The sequence below is a fragment of the Pholis gunnellus genome (genome assembly GCF_910591455.1).
Source record: "Pholis gunnellus genome assembly, chromosome: 9".
NCBI classification, from domain to species: Eukaryota; Metazoa; Chordata; class Actinopteri; order Perciformes; family Pholidae; genus Pholis; species Pholis gunnellus.
The window spans coordinates 1,228,759-1,249,985 of record NC_136535.1 but is presented as its reverse complement, the minus strand read 5'-3'; the positions used below and the strand labels follow the sequence as shown (position 1 = coordinate 1,249,985).

General features: G+C 40.9%; 1 protein-coding gene across 1 annotated transcript in view; it reads right to left on the bottom strand.

Annotated features, from left to right (window-relative positions):
- Nucleotides 1–6,937: 6,937 nt before the first annotated feature.
- The window catches only part of ngef (neuronal guanine nucleotide exchange factor), a 40,445-nt gene continuing 26,155 nt past the window's right edge, over nucleotides 6,938–21,227 (bottom strand). The window contains exons 11-15 of the mRNA XM_079166733.1: nucleotides 18,171–18,334; nucleotides 17,698–17,856; nucleotides 10,977–11,056; nucleotides 10,785–10,889; nucleotides 6,938–10,691 (exon numbers count right to left, since the gene is read on the bottom strand). Of these exons, the coding sequence (XP_079022859.1) occupies nucleotides 10,471–10,691; nucleotides 10,785–10,889; nucleotides 10,977–11,056; nucleotides 17,698–17,856; nucleotides 18,171–18,334 (729 nt within the window). The 3' untranslated portion in view covers nucleotides 6,938–10,470. The remainder of the gene's footprint in view (nucleotides 10,692–10,784; nucleotides 10,890–10,976; nucleotides 11,057–17,697; nucleotides 17,857–18,170; nucleotides 18,335–21,227) is intronic.

Genomic DNA, 21,227 nt, shown 5'->3' with positions numbered 1-21,227 from the left:
TTACATTGATTTTGACTATATGCATTGTCCGTTAATGACGAAGCATCCCGTCATGCGCGTATCATGTATCTGTTTTCTTTTATAAAGCAAGAATTATGGTCTGGAGAAATGGGGATTGTGTGGCGATGGCTTTAGCCCTGTTTGAATCTGTAGGTAACAGCTGCTTAAACGCTGCGGGGAGAGTTTTCAGCGTGTGTGCTGCTGTTGGTTTTCCTGCTAAGCTAATTTAGCATAGTGTGTCTCCCAGAACAAACGATCATCACCAGAGTACAATGTTTTTCTTCCGTGGTGGGCGTGTCAGACAGCAAGTTGGGTGGGTTGCCAGGTTGAGAGCAGTGACTCCATCGAAAGAATAATATATATATTATATACGTGTCAAACGTCGCAGACAGTTTCAGGAGAATCAGGAGAGGAGAAGAGTTCACTCTCGCGGCGTGAAGCGACTCTGTTACTGCAAGGAGGGCTGTCTCTGTCGAGTGACCCACCTTGAACCCAGACTGGTGGGGGTCCAAGAGGCTGTTCTGGTGGAGATAGGAAGACAGTTGGTTAAAGACAGCACGTTCAAGTGTTTTGGATAGAAAGGGTAGAAGAGAAACCGGTCTGTTCTTGACATCAGAGGAGTCAAGTGATGGTTTCTTCAGAAGGGGGGTGACTCTGGCAGTCTTGAAAGCTGTTGGAAAGCATCCTGAAACTAGATATGTGTTGATGAGGTGGGTGAGGAAAGGAAGGAGTTCAGTTGCAATAGACTGAAGAAGAGGGGAGGGGATCGGGTCAAGGGAGCACGTGGTGGGGCGGTAAGATGGGGTGTGGGGAGAGGAGGGAGAGCTGAGGGGGAAGAGCCGGTGAGGGTAGAGAGGGCGAGGGTGGACAGGGGGGCTGAGAGAAGGAGGATCTGATATTGTTTACCTTCTTGTCAAAGAAGTTGGCGAAATCATCAGGGAAAAGGGAGGAAGTAGGAGGAGGGGGTGGGGGTTGGAGGAGCGAAGAGAAAGTTTCGAAGAGTTTTTTAGGATTGGAAGCAGAAGTTAGGGTTTTAGAGCAGAAGAAAGCAGCTTTAGCAGTAGATAGAGAGGAGGAGAAAGTGGAAAGAAGAGATTGGAAGTTAAGAAGGTCCTCGGGGAGTTTGCCTTTTCTCCATTTATGCTCAGCCTTTCTTAGACTCCGTCTATCAGTACGCACTGAGTCCGACAGCCATGGTGCAGGTGGGGTTGGCCGTGCAGGCCTGGAGGTGAAGGGACAGAGGTTGTCCAAAAGAAGAGGAAAGGGTGGAGAGGAGAAGGTCAGTAGCAGTATCAGGGGATAGGAGAGAGAAGGATTCAGGGTCAGGGAGAGCAGAGGTAACAGAAGAGGAAAATTCAGCCGGGGAGAGGGATCGAAGATGACTACGGGTAGAAACCATGTGGGTAGGTGGCGGACGTAAGGGGGAGAGGAGAGGGAGAGGGAGTAGGCCATGAAGTAGTGGTCAGAGAGCTGGAGGGGAGTGACAGAGAGGTTGGCAGTAAAACAGTGTCTAGTGAAGATAAGATCCAGCTGGTTGCCGGCCTTGTGGGTAGGAGGAGAAGAGGAGTGGTAAAGGTCAAAGGAGGAGAGGAGGGAAAGAAGAGGTTCTAGCTTATCAGTCTGGATGTTGAAGTTGCCGAGCAGGATGAGTCATGGAAGTGCGAGACTAATGTGTCAAGCTCCTCCAGGAACTCACCAAGGGGGCCTGGTGGGCGATATGCAACGGCAATAGTGAGCTTGACGGGATGAGTGACAGTAACAGCATGAAATTTGAAGGAGCACGGGGAGAACTGTGTAACAAATACAAGAGAGTATTTAGATTTTGGGGAAATTATCCAGCCAGTACCACCTCCTCGCCTCGCAGCTCTGGGAATGTGAGAGAAAGAGTACACATCTGACAGAGCTGCGGGTGTGGTGGTGTTTTCTGGTGTGATCCAGGTGTCAGTTAGAGCAAGAAAGTTGAGGGAGAGCTTTCGGCACTGACGACTGGCAATTCCAAAGTACACCTGCCACCACTTGCTCGCCATGAGCTGAAAGAGGATAGATGAGGTTAGTGGGGTCACGGCACCTGGGAGTGGCCCAATGTCTACGTGACCACCGGACAGAGGAACGGACAGAAATAGGATGCCGTAAGTTCACGCTCGAGAAGTCTTAGCTTGACGAAGTCGGGCTTGAAAAAGTCGCCCTGTTGCCTTTGTTTGCCTGATGCTTGGAAGCTGATGCTTCCAGCCTCCAGCAGTGCTTAAGGACAGGAATCTACTGATTGCTCATTGTCTGCCAGGAGTGCAAGCCCCTCCCTGGTAATTATCAAAGCAATTCACCAGGTGAGACTAAATCACACCTACCTCAGACAAGCAGAAACTCCCAAAGTACTAACAACTGAGGCAGGCCTAAGTACAGCTAAAGACAACTTTGTAAAAGCAAGAACAAAATACTTATTCTATTCTAGGCAGTGGTGGGCCGTCAGGGCCTGCAAAGCCTTCTTTGCTGGTCTAAACAGAATCACAAAGTTAGAGCTATTTTATAATTTAATAATTTTTCTTAAATACACTACATGTATCATCATTTATAAAAATATTTTTCCCATTATCTTATTTTCTCATTACACAGCTACTGTCTTCCTCAGTTGCTCTGCTTCCAGTGCAGCTTGTTTTAAGTAGAGCTTTTATCCAATCAGATGTCACCTCTGTGTCTCAAGGTAAGAAGAGAGGCCCCAGGCCTGCAGACTCACCAGTGCCTCCATGTGCAGTTTAGGTGAATGGGGACGATATTGTTGAGTGTCATAGTCTTCAATCAATCAGATCTTTAGTTTAACATTCTTTGACGCGCCAGAGCGGCCTGCTGGCCTACAGCTACGTCAGCATTCCGTGTAGCTCTGAGATTCAGCGTGTGCTGTGATTGGTCAGTGGGCGAGCACGTGACTCGAAACTTAACAGAAACTTAACTTAACTTGTTTTTCCGTTAAGCTAGTTAGCCTAGACTCCCAGAACACTTGCTCCGTTCTGGGAGGCTGTTTTTGTTCCGGTTCAGAGGTCACACAGACCGCTGTCTCCTAGTGAGTGCAGAAAACATTATATTTCCTACAATTTAAGCTTCTGCATTTTCCAAATGCACTAGTATTATTCAAACATATTGTTCGGTTTGTAAGCCTCGTACCGAACGGTTTAATATGAATACGTAACGTTATATAGTTACAGCCCAAGAAACGAATAATAACCCTAGCTTTGGCGCCATCATGTGGTTATAAGGTGGTATTTCAGCAGTGAAGGCCCAGGTATAAAATGCACGGCCCGCCACTGATTCTAGGTGATTCAGTAGTTCAGTGTCCCTCCGAAAGATAAATACACGCAGCTTTCATCAGTGGGCCATAGGCTCAATCCCTGTTGTGTTACCTCATTCAGCTATTGATAATGACTTAACAGACATTTATTAAAACAGGACTAACTTGTAACAAATATATTGTTTACACTTGAGTATTAGATACGAATGCTACTTCCACCTCTGTCTGCTCCACAGTGTCAAATTGGGCAATGAGAACTTCCACCAGACTGCAGTACAGCAGTTCAGGAGAGGTTTCAAGCCCATCATATCAATGGATGAGATACGTTTTTTTTCAGTTCATGTCCTGGTCACATTTACTGAGGTAATGGTTGTCACCTGTGGTATTAGGATTTGGAACGTTTGCATCCAACATGTCTAACCAAGGAAAATATTACAGGTGACTGAAAAACAGACTGCTTAAAATAGTAATGTATAGGTTTTGTTTATCACCACATGTTAGTTTTTCACAGTGTTCAAAAAGGAAGATTCTTTTTTTATTGGAAGGACTTGTTTTGTTATCTGATGCAAATGTATTATGTCAATAAATTGCATGTGCATACAATATTATGGCCATAACCTAATCCATATCAGCTGTATGTATTTATCCTTTCAGAAATAGCACAATAAAATATGGAGAGAACATGCATGCCACACAAGGAAAAGGTCAGGATTTGCTACACAATGTGGCATCATGCCACTTCCAGTTTCTTGCAATCTAAAGTTGTGTCTTTCTTATGGGAAATAGCATATTACAATAAAAAGTTATTTTACTTTGTGTCTAGAGTAATAATTAATGCAACATAAACACCAATTAGAAGTGTGAATGATGGTCTGGTGGGGATGCAGACAGATATCAGACCACACACCTCCAAGAACTGGGAACTCATTACCACTGTCTGCATTCTGACACCTCCTCAGCGAGGGAGCTCATTATTTTTATAAGTTTGGGAGAGTGACTGCCTACTCATATAGCAAACAAATGAATGACCTGTCGCTAAAAACAACACATAACAACAGGAACAACAAGGAAATATTATTGACAAGCCAACCTATCTTTAGTTTTGTTTATTTCGAGCAATCTTTTAGTTTTAACTTCTCATAGTCAGCATTAGTTAAGAAATTGTGTATGTATGTATGTTTGTATGTGTGACCTCTGTGAGATGTCTCCAGGTTAAATAAATCTTCCACAGCTGTCCAGGCTTGTGGCAACAGCAGGTTTATTCCACATATAGTAACGGTAAATGGACTGTACTTGTATTGCGCTTTTCTAGTCTTCTGACCACTCAAAGCACTTTTACACTACATGTCATCATTCATCCATTCACACCCATTCATACACTGATGGCAAGGGCTATCATGCAAGGTGCCATCAGGACTGACTAACATGCATACAACATTCACACAGCTACGGGCAACTTGGGGTTAAGTGCATGCTCTGTCTAGTGGCAAGTCCTCCGTTGCTTTTAGGGTTACCCATGTGTTTACTTTTTGCACACGACGCCCCTAAATTTGGGGGCTCTCTGGCTCAGAGGGGTTAGCATATACCGTCGAATAAATGTACATATCGAGAGCTAAAAAAAGCATGTAGACATGTTATATACCAGATTAAACGGCAACATCTGGGCAACACTATCATGTAAGTAATTTTTTACACACTCCAAACACAACTATACACAACTAATATAAGCAACTAGAAGATGTACCACAATATCACGTATTTGTCACCACGAGTCGGCGAGCTATGCACTCCACTTCGATTTTTCCATCAAAAAGCTAACGGCTACACGGCCGAGCAATACATCGCAGAGCATGAGCATTCGACACAGAATCCAGAGATATCTTCAGAATTTCTCTCCGTGAAACCAGAACAGAGCTGTGAGCAAACAAACACCAGAACAACAAACCGCAGGTTTTTCGGGTCAAGTTTCAGTACGATTTGATAACTTTAAACGTTAAGTCACTCAAATACTGGCATATTGTCAATAATGTATAAATAATTAAATAACAAAAAATTAACAGTTGTCTAATCAACCAAACATTTCGTGGACCCCCTGCAGTACCTCCACGGACCCCCTAGGGGTCGCGGACCCCCTATTGAAGACCTCTGTTCTAGATCTTTCTTGGAGAAAAAGATACACTATGTTGTATCTTTTATTATTATAAAATGTAAAGTGCACAACACACTCATTCTTTTCAAACATCAGAACCTGCCAATGGCCAATATTTCATTTTTGTTATTTTGGCAATTCACAAAACCAATGTTAATTAACAGTTGAGTTCTAAGACTCAGTGACTTGGAAAAAGACATTTTATTTTAGCCTTTAGCTTTTGCATAGTGACAGTGTAGATATGGAAAAGAAGCATTGAGAGAGGGGGTTATGACATGTGTTGAGTTCAGAACCTCTCGGTACTGTGGAAGACCGCACGTCTCCCAGCCGAGCCAAAAAACTCAGCTGGTTCAAGTTCAGATCAAAAAAGTATTTAATAATTAACAGAAACTAAGACAGTTGCAAAATGAATTACACTATCGATATAAATATGTTTCATGAAACAGATCAAATGAAATTCCCCCACACAGTCCAGCAAAAGCTAGTTATCTGTCCGAAGGTCCCAAGTGACCTGATCTTTGCCCTGAAAATACAGTGTCTTATTGTTTGAAAATGTCAATCAGCTTCAGTGATTGGCCGAAATCCATTAGCCCCCTCCTGGTTTCCGCCTTCCTGCTGATCACTTCCTGATGACTCGGTGCTGCCGATTCTCTGCTGCTCTGCTTATACGATCATACGATCATCTTCTGAAAAGCCTCACTCAAATCCCTCTCTTTCCCTCATGACCATTCTTTACAGTGTTTAATACATTCAATGATTATGATTTTATGGTTTAACACTTCTATAAGTACATTTACTGTAAACATATAATACATTCCGTAAGCAAATATATTGTGACCTTTAACATATTTTGACCTTTTATTATTGTGACACTTTTATTCACCAGTAGGGGTGCTATTAATCCTACTAATAATACTTTTTAATACTGAAATTCTTCACAAATGCAACAAAAGTCTTTGGCTGGAATTGAACCGGTATGAGTCTCACAAGTCCTCATCTCCAATGACTTTACTGACTCACCCCACTTACCTGCTGCTACTACTAGCCCGTCTTTTTAATTTGTCCCCTTTTGGTAGACTGCTACTACTCACTTTTGATTGATTAACCATGAAATCCATCACTCTGTAATTATTGCTTGATAAGAGTGATTTTCTTGACTTGTTATTTAATGCTGCAGTGTGTGTTGGTCCACTGGTCTTGTTTGTTACTGCTGGAGTTTGCTGCTCTGACTGACTCTGTGACTCAAATGACTTGAAAACCTGACACTCTTTAGTGAGTGACTTGTACAAACTGGAGTCAGTAAAAAGAGTCCAACCCCCCATCTTTAGTCCATATACTGTACACTCCAGGTAATCAAAGTGAGTGACAGTACTAAGGCCAATGTGATGGGTTTTCCATTCGTTTTAAAAAAAAATTCTAATGTAACATGACATTCTGGTGCAATATCACACAAATCAGGTACTGGTACTACATGAAAAGCACTGCTATGTGAGTAACTACCACTTAGGAAGAGGAAGAAGACACTTTATTATTGAGAATCTGGAAAAAAATGAATCATTGCCAAAAGCATTTGCATCATATCTGAATGCATCAGAGTAGCAATGCGAGTAGAGTAAGTTCAGCTTTACCTACAGTGACATAGTTCCACTCCTTGATGCACCATCACATACTTTACTTGTTCTTGTTCCCAATCAAGTCATTTTACTTGTAGCTTTGAATCACTACCTTGTAATTGACAAGTCTCTACTTCGCCGTTGTTCAATCTGTGAGTTGTAACGTTTTGGTTGCCTAACAATGTTATGTATAGCATTCCGTTGTACTTACGAGGCTTACGAGACTCAGGGTATGTTTGAAAATACATACTAACGTACTGCATACTATATACTCAATCAGTATGTACTGCCCACTAAATGAATGATAAAGTATGCCATCACCGGCAGACACATCGAAGTACAGGTATACTTCGTGCATGTCTCTATTATCTCTAGAGGAGTACAAAGGGAAAAGAACAGCTGTGCATATGCATTTGTATGTTCCAAAGAAATAAAATAATAATGCAATCAGTAATTTACATCAGCGACACAGGCACATCTCTGATTAATGCTTTTTTATGAACAATAATTTATATCTTACAAAATGAAATTATTTGCATCACTGTACATATACCATATTTAAAGACAAACAAGGCTTTACAATCATGCTGATCCATAGTGTTAATACATTCTATAAAGTTACGACAAATTGCAGTTATTTGGCATTAAACTGCTTTTATAGTATTTATCCCTTGTGTGTGTGTGTGTGTGTGTGTGTGTGTGTGTGTGTGTGTGTGTGTGTGTGTGTGTGTGTGTGTGTGTGTGTGTACTTCTGTTGTATTGACAGTTTTAAAGAAGTAACCCGTACAAAATGTATCTTTTCACTAGAACATACTGTAGGCTCAGAAGGTGACTATTAGTTTGTAGTTTGTTCTTTGACAGAGGACAAAGACTGTCCAGACTGGCAGGTCGAAAATCAAGAGGACTGTTTATGACAGTGTGCTAGATACGTTATTACAGCTGGGAGCCATGTGTAATGCACAGGAATGTAAACTGTAATCTCACCTGAAGCTGCACTTGTTAGTATAATACATATTTGAAGTACATGTCACTATAAAACTGCAATCACACTTTCTGATGTCTGTATGCTATATGTACATACTGTATAGCTATATATTATGAGTTATTAAATTATCTGTGTACATTGTTTTCGTTTTATTTGCACGGATTAATGGAATATACTCTAGTCCACGCACGAGTGTCTATTTCATCATGTGACAGTAATGATCTAACAAGATGACGTAGATGATGTTGCAAGAGCAGAGAGATCCTTTTTAACGGTTCTTCAGAGCATATCTATTGTCTTCCCAACGCTCCCAACATGGCGTCAGCTAAGCAGGAAGCTTGCAGCTAACAGCGCAAACACCAGCAAAGGTGCTGACAAAGCTAACAGTGTTTACCTAAGGGGGAACTAGAGAGTGGGCGCTGTAATCGTTGTATGAAAGCAGTGCAGAACGGCCGCTGTGAGCAGCCTAGTGGGAACGCTAACATGCGCGTCCGGCCCGAAAAGCTCGGATCACAACACACACAGAGGGAGAGTGACTTAATTATTGGCCTACGTAGACATTACTCCTCTATATCTTTGCATAGACAATAGTTGTTTGCTGCTATATTAATGCTCTGAATATTGAATTTAGCACCTTTAACGTTAGAACAAATTCGAAAATACTTGCACTGTGGCAGAGGAGAGAGTGTCAATGTTAAATAAAATCAAAACTAAAATTATCATTTGAAAAAAACTGACGTGAAGTTACAATATCCCTTAAGAAAAACGTCTTTCCTGAAACAATATTGCCTGGTTAAAAATGAATGAAATTCAAATGAATTCATTTCAGTTGAGATTATTAGCTCTAGGAGAGAGGTGTGATTTGTGTCTACTCTCGTGACAATAAACTACAGAAATTGAACTGACTTGACATTCCAGTAGATGAAAACATTTTTTTTCCCACATATTTCACTATTGTTTTTCACATGCAGACTAATTAAATAACCAGAGCATGATTTAAGTATTTGAGTAAATCAAATGGTATTTAACCAGGCTATTCAGCTCAGGTACAACATTAACCAATTGGGGTCAGGATGAAGTTGCAATATGATAACTATGTGGTAGCTACATCCTTCTAAAACATTATACCTGGCCCTAAAACAAACTACAACTACTATAAAGTGAAAACTAAATATTAAAGAAATACAACCTTTTTAAGAAACTGAAACAAAACTAAAACTAGCAAACACACTATTAAAACTAAACTAAAATGAAAGTCAAAACCTAAATGAAATAGAAACTTAGATAATTCATAACTATCCCAGAGACAGGGAGTTTGATTTACAGGACACGTTAAAGGATTCTGCACTACACAAGACTCGTCAGATACCATTTAAATAAAATGAGGTGAGTAGACTATAGGTGTGTTTTGGTAGGGGTGTGTGTTGTGATCAGCCGCCGTGCCAAGCTGTTATACTGTACAGTCATATAGAGTCCGATTTGGGTCTCTGCTAGCAAAGCATGTATTTTTTGGGACATATACCAGTTCTGATATGGATGTGCATGTACCAAACCTAACGAAATATATTATGTCTGTGGGCGTGCAATCTACTGTATTTGGTGCATATCTGTTTGCATGATTGTGCACACATTTGAAGCTGACACCACAGATGTTCTTATGGATGTCCAGTCACTTTTGTAACCGCTGTGAAGCTAAGCTGACTACTGCCATTGTTCTCCATTATAACACATTTTACAGCCAGCAATCAACTCTGGATGTACTCAGTGTTTCAAACTCAAAAGATTTTGGGTGGAGTATCACTTTAGCTTATTTGAATATTCGTAGACAAAGACTTGTTAGTGATTATTGCTAATTTTCATAAAATAGGATTTCATCAAACACTAAATGCACTGCATGTATTTTGTTTTGTTTTCGATGTTTCTGTATTTCATTTTGTTGTGTTTTATATTAAACTCTCGTGGTCATCATACACCTAAACGTTTGTGTTGTGGCTGTGGGGTATAATTCAGTGTTGAAAGGTATTTTACAATTAAATGAACACATACAACTTTTAAAACATGCCCATGCAGCTGAAGGATGTTTACACTTCCTTTACAAGACTTTTGGAGTTCTTGCCATCCCCAAATACAGCTCCCAACCAAACAGAGAGCTTTGCTCCATGCATTACTCACCACAGTGTGTGGGCCTACAAAACACCTTCAGCATGCGTTTTTATGAGACATGCAGCATCGCTTGTACAAGATAATTGCCTCAAGCATTTTGATCTTTTGGATTTTTAAAACCATCAACTGCTAAGTGAAAATCAAAAGAACAAGATGTCATTGTATGGGATTTAAGTCACATGTATCCTGATCATTTTTTTTATGCATATGGCCCTGAATGTTGACATTCATCACTGTTACTTTCTCTGTTTTATTTCATTGTTCTCCACATTTGATGAATTCACGGATTGGAGAAGTTGGAGAACTTTGGTGTGCGTCTCCCCACCCTTATACCAATCCCGGCTTCAGTTTGCAGAACTCCTCCACCTTTCTGGGCTTGCTGGATTCTGAAGGCCTCTCTCAGGTTCTGAGCTCGGACCTCCTTGCTCAGGATCTCCTCTACTAATCGACAAGGGAACCAGCCCCTTTCGCCATCATGGATCCTTTCCCCCATCATCCAGCCTGGAATACAGAAGAGACAGAAAGACCAGAGATGACATGGAGATGGAAAGAGAAAACAATGCACAAGACTGGGACATAAAAGCCTCTACACACCATCGTCTGTTCTTTCTAGGAGGTTTAAAACATCGGCCGTCTCGATGGAGAGTTCATCTGGCTCCTGAGATGAGTATGAGTGAATACATTGCACCTGCGGAGAGTCTGATAAATATCACAGATAGTTAGTTCATATCTCCATGTCTGCGTGTTGAGGACTGTTCACAATGTTGCTGTGATATGATGTCTCACCTTGTTGGTGGGCACTAGTTGACATAAAGCGTGTGCGCCGTTTAGGAGTGAGGGCACACATCCATCGCTGCTTATCACTCCTGTTCACAGGATGTCATGATGAGTAACCAGTTAAAGGTTAATACATTTTTATAAACTTCATTCTTCTATGGTATGTTCATCATTCTACCAATAGGGCCAACAATTTGCATGAACAGGTTGTATACAAATTCACAATTTGACACAGACATATTCTATAAAGCCCCATGACAAGACAACAAACAACAGTGAAGTGATCCTATTAACAAGTTGTTTCTGTGTAAACAAATTCTAAAATGTCTTCTTCCTCTGAGTCCTATAGAGCTCCGTAATATCACTGCATCATCTAGAGTGATAAGTAATTATTTAACGTTGTGATTAAGAGCAGGTTCTCCACACCTACTAAAGGTCAAAGAGGTCAAACAGTGATATTAAAACTGTATTACTTACAGCCTGAGTTATATCTTTAACTTATTTGTCAAATATGATAGTTTTCTCTTTGTTTGTAAAAGACAGCAGACTTGTCCATGTTTGTGATTGGTCATAAGCTGCAAACCCTGCCTCATCATGTGAACGCGGTCACACCCAGATTGAGAAACCTTAGTTGATTTATCAAGTTGATAATGAGCTTTATAGAACCACTGAGTGGGAATCGCTGTTGCTAGGGTTAGTCAAACCAGGGTCCCGTTCCTCGTACGTGGTTCAACTAAGTCGATCAAATGTCCTATTATCCAGCTTAAATTAACCCGATGATTGAAGTCAGGCTATCTCGGTTCCTCAAAGGCTGATCCGCGCTTAAACAATCTCGTTAATTCTAACCAGATGTCAGTCATCAGGATCCTTGCGCGTGCCCGTCCTACTTCAAAAGGGGGAAGCGTCGATCACCGAAACCATGTTTTTCTAACAGTACAACGGCAAATAAACGCAAAGAAAGAGCCTCTTTTTTTTCTCCGCTGACGAGCAGGAGATGATCATGAACGCATATGAGGAATTCAAGACCATAATCATGGCAAAATCTAACACCGCCACCGCTGCGAGGGCTAGACGAGAAGCATGGCAACATATCGTAGACAAACCTCTTGGACCCGAACGATGCCCAAATGGTCTCCGTTCGATTCCGAGTCTCGGTTCCGAATGTCGCAGAATGGACTTTTCATAAAGAAATAAATAAAAGAAATAATAACTTTTTTTTTTTTTTTTCGGAAAAAGTCTCCTTAATTTAATCATCTAAACCATTTTACACACTGCAAACACCATTATAAACTATTCTACTAACTAACTAAGAAGATCCGCCACAATATCATGCATTTGACGCCACAGCCGGCAAGACAACAACTCAGAGAATGCTTCGAAAACCGGGGCCATTGCTTCCCCCTTAGCATATCACACAGCTAACAACATTAGCATTACACACAGAGTTCAGCACTTAAATTACTCTCCGTCAAAGTGTTCAGGAGTTACAGCCAACAAGGCACAGAAAGCACAACTCCCACTGCGAAATATTAGAACTGTATCATAAAGTGAGTCTGTTTTCTGGACGAAAACGGTGAAATCCACAATTATTCCTTATTAGTAATGTGTTCGTCTGCTAAGTGTGTACGTCTGGAACTTAAAATGGAGTTTCTCCGTTCATCTGAGCTAAAATGGTGGTCAGAATGCCGGCGGCGAATCATACAGGGGGCTTGGGGCTTGGGGGCTGACCGCGGCACGGTTTTTGAGTTTTATTGGCTGAAAATTCTGTCAATCACTTCATGAAACGCACAAGTGTGTTCCAAATAAGCACCCGGTTGGAACGAGTGGTCACATGACAAGATCCGCCCGGCAGAGCCTGAGCAAGGGCTCCAGACAAACAGACAGAGACATCCAGGAGAGATATGAGAGGTCAAAATGGGTCAAAATGGGTCATAATGATGCCAAACAGCTCTGTTATGATAGATTGTACAATATGAGTGATAAACAAAGTGAAATATAGTGAAATATATAGTTATAAAGTATACAAAAGTACAATGGAACAGCGGCAAATTCTGGTTCGAAAATGAGAATTTGGCATGTTTCTTTTAGATAAAAACCTATAACTGGGGTTTGCTTCACTTTATTTACACCAAATCTTTGTGAGAGGCACCTGCACCTTTTGTGCTATGAATTGGGAATGTTTTTAGGCTAGCCAGGGCCTCATTTAAAAAATTACAGTGCTTTTTCTTCAGACGAACCTGGGAATTTCCCTTGTTTGCTGTATTCAGTCTTCAGCTACTATTAACCAGTAACATATACACAATATTTACTCATCTCATCAAATCTCACAATCCCTAGTGTTATTCAAGCATCAACATTTTTAAAATAGACCTTGTAGTTACAGAATTGTAGTCTCTTTTGTATGGGTTACAATTTTCGAGAAGAGGCCTAAAAAAAGGCTTAGGGTTCAAGAGGTTTTAAATGCGTAAGTGTTGGGATAATGTATAGGTTAATTTTAAGTGCCTCATCACCCCAATCAATCAGATGATATTTCTTTAAATGTGCTGCTGGCAGTAGGTTTAATGGAATGCATCATCCAATGAGATCTTATAGCGAAAATAATGATCTCAACTCTTTCAGAATAAGTAGATAAAAACAAGCCCAAAGAGTATCTAATTGATACGAATTAATATACTTTATGAGGATATATGTACTGTATGCGCTTATGTATCATGCACTATATATGTGTATATACATGTATGTGTAGATTACCATATAGAACTAGGAGTTTGAATATGAGTGTGCGAATCTGTGTATGGGCGGATCAGTGTGTATGTATTATTCATAATCAGAAATTCAATCAATTGAAGCAGTGAAAATAAATCTCTCTATTCTTATCACCTTAATCATTTTCTACAATAATGATATGCTATGGTGTACTAATAACAATGTCATGTAATTATGAGTGCTTTCAACCATCATGTATTTGCAACCCAGCCATCAAGATGACACGGGAGCAAGTAAAATATAAGCACAAAAACATTATTCAGAATGGTGAGTCAATACAACATGTGCCATGGTAATGTAATGAACACATCCATAAGTTTCTTAAGCGCTAAATAAACTTTATGAACAGCACGGCATGCAGCGGCTTTCCCGATGTTCTCCGCATCGCCGAAACTGCACAAAAATGTACCACTCGCAAAAAAGCGTGAGGCTGCATCCAGTTTGTGAGACAGTCTATGCTCGGCTGCAGCGTGTGGTGTTCAATGTACGGCTCGAGGAGGTCTTTAAATAAATGATTCCTTGTCGGTAGAATCGATAGCGCTCGTACAGGAAGTCATCATGATGTGATAACGGATCTTGGCGATCTCGAAGAACTCTCTCCCTATAAAACGCTAATCTAACTAATATCGCTCCTTCATCAATGGGATCTCTGAGGAAGGGAGCTGACATTTTTTCCCGGGAGAGTGGCAGCTTATCTAGCTAACTTAAGTTAGCCTGCGCTGGAGCAGCTTCAAGTTTATGGATGTGTTGCTATGGTGATTTTGCCAAACTTGCTTCGTGGAACCGAAAAGCCTGATTTATGTAATCTCATCCTGAAAATTATCCGGCTAACTCAGTTAGCCACGTACGAGGAATAGGGCCCTGATCACCAGAAGATATCCTGAGGATGTTGACCTTGTTTCATTTTCAGGGCCCTGCTCTTCAGAGGAGGAGAATCATCCACACAAAATTGATCCAGTCTGTTTTTTAAAATGTATTCTAACTTTTTAAAACCAGGCGAGGCATTAAGAACCAGTGGTGGGCCGTCAGGGCCAGCAAAGCCTTCTCTGCTGGCCTAAACAGAATCACAAAGTTAGCTATTTTATAATGTAAAACATTTTCATAAATACGCTACATGTATTCTAATTATTTTTCTCCTTTGTTTATTTTCTCATTGCACAGCTACTGTCTTCCTCAGTTGCTCTGCTTCCAGCCTGCAGCTTGTTTTAAGTAGAGCTTTTATCCAATCAGATTTCACCCCTATTTCTCTAGGTAAGAAGAGAGGCCCGAGGCCTGCTAGGAAGCCTTTGCAGTTTAAGTAAATGGGGACGATATTGTTGATTGTCACAGTCTTCAACCAATCACATCTTTAGTTTGACATGTTGGGCGTATTCCTTGACGTGCCAGAGCTGTCTAGGTGGCCTACAAGTACGTCAGCATTAACGTGCAGCTCAGCATTAATGTGCCCCGTGATAGGTCAGTGGGCTAGCGTGACTGTTAGCTAGCAGAACTTAGGAGTAGTAAGAGTTCAAGTTGAAAAATATGTAAGAAGTAATGACATTGACATGACATTTTTAGTGTTTTGCTTGGTGTAGCTTTGTTTTTTTAACACTCAATGGCTGAAGGAGAAACGGATTTGGGAGTTACTGGCCTTTCTGGAGAAGGACATTTCCAGAAAAGCTGGACATCGTAAGAAAGGGTCGACCTACCCCACAGCTAGCAGCCCTGACCCAGCCAGTTAAAGGATTTATACGAAAGGTATTCCTGGCTGACAGCGTCGTAGAAGCGTTGCACATTGTATGGCTAAGAATGCGTTTTATTTGCGACTGAGCATCTTAGTGTTTGGAGCTACGCTAGATTTGCTAACCAAGGCAGAAACAAGACACCATAGCACGACAGGACACTTACAAGCTACGGTGCTTTTGAAAACGTTTGCTGAGACCCGAGTGGATCTATAACTCAACGAACACGTTCATAGGAGGACCTCTGGCTGGAACTGAATCGCACCGTTCTGTACAACCACGTCATTAAACTCTTTGTAAACAAAGAAAGGAGGATATACTTTGTCTTTAAGTGAACAGCAGCTTTGGTAAGTAAACTGCTTTGTTTTTACATCTGCAGTAGCGTTTCTACTGTGTTAATTTTTCTATGGTGTCGTTTTTATGATATGGTTAATATTGTTCCCTCTGATGTGAATAATATTTGAATGGTTCGTGCGCTTCAGTGTGCAGTGGAATACGTGTTGTAGCGCTTCAGTGTTGCTGGATTGATTTGTCATGCTTTGTTGTCATATAAATATATGTGACTGGTTCTTGTGAGTTTGTTCTTGTCATTGTGTTAATTACATTGATTTTGACTATATGCATTGTCCGTTAATGACGAAGCATCCCGTCATGCGCGTATCATGTATCTGTTTTCTTTTATAAAGCAAGAATTATGGTCTGGAGAAATGGGGATTGTGTGGCGATGGCTTTAGCCCTGTTTGAATCTGTAGGTAACAGCTGCTTAAACGCTGCGGGGAGAGTTTTCAGCGTGTGTGCTGCTGTTGGTTTTCCTGCTAAGCTAATTTAGCATAGTGTGTCTCCCAGAACAAACGATCATCACCAGAGTACAATGTTTTTCTTCCGTGGTGGGCATGTTAGGTTGAGCGCAGTGGCTTCACCGAAAGAATATTATATTTCCCACAATTTAAGCTTCTGCATTTTCCAAATGCACTAGTATTATTCAAACGTATTGTTCGGTTCGTAATCCTCGTACCGAACAGTTTAATACGAATACGTGTTACATCCCTTGAAACAAATAATAACCTGTACCTGTGGTGTCATAATGAGGTTATTAGGAGGTGGTTCAACTGTAGGACAACACAGAAGGCCCAGGTATAAAATGCACGGCCCGCCACTGATAAGAACAAAGGCGGACTAGGCCAAAAGCACAACTACACTGGGCCAAAAGCGCAAGGACTAAAGTTAAATGTATTTCCTCTTATATATATTTTACATATGTAAATATGTTCATGTCTTATATGGACTGCTCATCATTACATTGTTCTGAAGAATATATTAAGGATTAGAGGATTTATGTCTCAACAGGATTTGGAAAAACTTGTCCATGCCTCTCTACACTTCAGTAGACTCGACTACTGTAACGGTGTGTTTACAGGTCTCTGTAAAAAGTCAATCAGAAAGCTGCAGCTCGAGTCCTCACTGAGACCAAGAAAGTGGATCACATCACTCCAGTTCTGAAGTCTTTACACTGGCTTCCTGTCCAACAAAGAATTTACTTTAAAATCCTGCTGTTGTTTTATAAAGCACTGAATGGTTTAGGGCCAAATACATCTCTGATCTGCTGCTACCTTAACCATCCCGACCCCTTAGGTGGTCTGGGACCGGTCTACTTTCTGTTCCCAGAGTCAGAACTAAACATGGAGAAGCAGCGTTCAGTTGTTCTGCTCCACATATCTGGAACAAAGTCCCAGAAAGCTGCAGGTCTGCTGAGACCCTCAGCTCCTTTAAATCAAGATTGAAGACTTTTCTGTTTGCTGCTGCCTTTAATTGAACCAGATTCAAGGATATTAATCAATTTCCTGCATTTCTGCATTTTATTACTGTATTTTATTTCTTACACTGCTTTTTAGTGTTTTAATGACTGTTTTTAATGTTTCAATGAATGTTCTTAATTGTTTTTAAATATTTTCTTTTGCCTTATGTTTTGATGCTTTTAATGGTTTTATGTGAAGCACTTTGAATTACCTTGTTGTTGAAATGTGCTATACAAATAAACTTGCCTTGGCTTGCCTTGCCTCTGAACAGTTCACAATCAGTAGATTAATTTAATAGTAATTCAGCTTCATGCTAAAATCACATATCTATATCATAAATAACCATGATTAGTCTGTTTGCTTTCAAACAAACCCATCCACAGCTGGCCCCATCTCATTCTCAACAGCTCAGTGGAACCCTAAGCTGATTCTACTTCAGATACTTACATACTGGTGGCCTTGAGCATGTAACTCACTGGACGCTCCTCTTGGTTCTCCAGCAGTTTCAGATTAAAGACATTCGCCAGAAGTTGGCCCTGGTCTTCAAGATCTTCAGTCCTCAACATGGCCCGTGTGCATGAGTCAATAACCTGGAACTTGTCCCCACTGACAACAAGTTGACTGAATTAACATTCTGAATGTGAACATACATGTACACATGTTTGTGGTGCTTTTGAATTGTATTGTATTAAACTGTTTAATTATTTTGTCCAGGCCATTAACATCAATGAGGGTAGGCTAAACAACAAAAGACCTCTCTGTATAATGCAAAACAGAGCACCACAAACTATATCCTTCATAGTGATCATGAAGTTAAACACCTCTATGAAACAGTTTCAACACAAAATGAAGCTTCATGTAGGAAGGATTTACAGTTTAACTGAGTATTTCACAGAGAGCATACATTAGCAAATGCTTACCTTGAGCTGCGCTTGGTGATAAGCAGCAGGTTGTTAAAAAGGTACAAGTAGACTGGTTGGTAGAGTTTACGACTCCGCATGGTCCTAGTGCTCTTAGGCCCAGCCATTTGCTGCACTTCACCTTTCTTCAGCAACCAGCGTGAGTGTGAAATGATGGGCACAGACTATAGGAAGAAAGATAGGAGTTTCCAATCAGGGTTAGTGGAATGTTTCCTAATTTCTAAAACTTCTTTCAATGTCATAGTTTCTGCACAGTGTCATTCTGATGTATTAGTTTGTACATCATGTACTTGATACTGGATAGATGTACAGTAAGTTACATTTGTAACTATGTTTTGTGTGACCTCTTTGACCATTAGTAGGTGTGGAGAACCTGTCCTTAATCATAGATACGTATCACTGATTATTAGCAGTTAATAGAGCATTTGGGTTGGTTAGTCAGTGGAGAGTGCCATGCCCCTACTCAAAACATGAGTGAATAGAGTATGATATAGCTAATAGAGCTAATAGAATTAGCATGGTTTGTTAACAGTTGGTTGCTCTGGCCCAAACTAACTGTTGAGCTTTGTGGAAAACAGTATAATCACAAAGAGCCAAACATAATTTAGCCTAAACCTTTGGGACTGAACTCCAAATGAATAAGAATTTGTTTCTTTTTATAATCCCATTCTTCTGAAAAATCTGAAAGTCTGTTAAAACCAGTGGTGGGCCGTCAGGGCCTGCAAAGCCTTCTTTGCTGGCCTAAACAGAATCACAAAGTTATAGCTATTTTATAATTTAATAATTTTTCTTAAATACACTACATGTATCATAATTTATAAAAATCCATTATCTTATTTTCTCATTGCACAGCTACTGTCTTCCTCAGTTGCTCTGCTTCCAGTGCAGCTTGTTTTAAGTAGAGCTTTTATCCAATCAGATGTCACCTCTGTGTCTCTAGGTAAGAAGAGAGGACCCAGGCCTGCAGACTCACCAGTGCCTCCATGTGCAGTTTAGGTGAATGGGGACGATATTGTTGATTGTCATAGTGTTCAACCAATCAGATCTTTAGTTTGAGATTCTTAGATGCGCCAGAGCAGCCTGCTGACCTACAACTACGTCAGCATTACTGCAGCTCACTTTGCAGGAGTGATGTGCCGTGTGTGCTGTGATTGGTCAGTGGGCGAGCACGTGACTATTGGAAAACGAAACTTAACTTGCCAGCAGAGCTTAGTTGGAGGAGTTTATTTATTTTTTTACCTAGCTTTGTTTTTTAGCACTCAATGGCTGAATAAGGAGGAGAAACGGATTTAGTGGCGGAGTTACTGACAACGTATTTCTCAAGAAAGACATTTCAGGAAAAGCTGGACATCGTAAGAAATGGTCAGTCAACGCCACAGCTGGCAGCCCTGACTCAGCAGGAAGAGGATTTGTATGAACGGTGTTTCTTGCTGACAGCGTTGGAGAAGCGTTGCACATTTTATGGCTGGGTTTGGAGCTATGCTACGCTAACCTGAGGACACCATAGCATTTGAAAACGTTTGGAGAGACTCGAGTGGATCTACAACTCAACGAACACTTTCACAGGGAAACAGCTCCACAACCGCGGCCCGACGTGCGGTCAGCGCCGGGCTCCCGGCCCCGCTGCGAACCTACCGCAGCACATATACAACTGAGGATCGACTGTCATCACTGGCTCCATGAATGGAGAAGGACTACTGGAACTGAAACGATGTACTGGGATTAAACTCTTTAAGTTTCGGTAAGTGACAAACTGCGTTAGTTTTTTTACATAGTAACGTTACTACTGTTCATTTGTCTATCGTGTCGTTTTTATGAATAGTATTTGAATGGCTCGTGCTCTTATGTGGTGGAATGCGTGGATCCGCTGCAGGTTTGCTGGATTGATGTGTCATAATGAGGTTATTAGGAGGTAATTCAACTGTAGGACAGCACAGAAGGCCCAGGTATAAAATGCACGGACCGCCACTGGTTAAAACTAAAAACCAAATGCCTCAAGCACATTTGTCAAAATGAATCCACACAATTGCCACAATTGGCCAGTCTAGCATTCTTCGCACTATTCTCAGTAAGAAATGGCTGCTCATGCATCTCTGCCTTTCTCCATCTGTGACAAACATCTATGTGGATGTTTGTCACAAATGGATTGCATTGCCATGTCTCCAGTCCTGACAGCATACACTCCGTGGCTCTTTACCAAACAGCACTACAGCCTTCTATCGGTCTCAACATGCAACAGCAGTTGCAACAGTCTTTTCACAACATCCCTTCCCTCTTCCATTTAAACTAACCTGTACATCACCAACAACTAGTGCAGTTTTTTTTTTTCTTCAAACAAGATGTGCTCTTTCATCAACCATTCAGCTCAACTGGATTCATTTTCTCTCCTCTCTCACCAACCATTTGACCTACATATGCAGTCAAAGTAATAACACAGCATACATTTTCACCTGTTTTTTTGTACCGCTGCTCAGTACACATTTTTCTTAAATATTTGTTTTTAGCATCGTGGCCTTTATTGGATGGATGATAGTAGAGAGGCACACAGCAAACGAAGGGAGGGAGAGGGGTATGACATGTAACAAAACCCCCTCACAAGGGACATTGTGGGTATGTGGTATGTGCCTTAAACATAAGTCTGCCGGAGCGACCCCCCCAGTGCCTTTCCCCCCCATAAGAATACAATTCAAAGATCAGTCTCAAGGTTGTGTGTGATTAAGCTTGTTGACTACCACACTAATTAAACAAAATATTGCCTCATATCTGTCCTCGCCAAAGTGTCCTTTACTTTGAAAAGATCCTAATATGGGATTGTGGACTCCTGATTCCTTAGTAGTTACAACAAGCTCCAGTGCACGCTAATATGACGGGCCTTAGGTACTTCTTGCTGCCTTTATGTTTAAAAGGCATGACTGCTCACTCGGCTTCCGGATATACTCATCTTGACAGATTTTCCACCTAAACTAGCTTGAGTATATCATATTGTCTTGTCACACCCAACAATCATTATTGCATATCTGTATCTGTTAAATATTCACTTAATTGTTTAGTAATTAG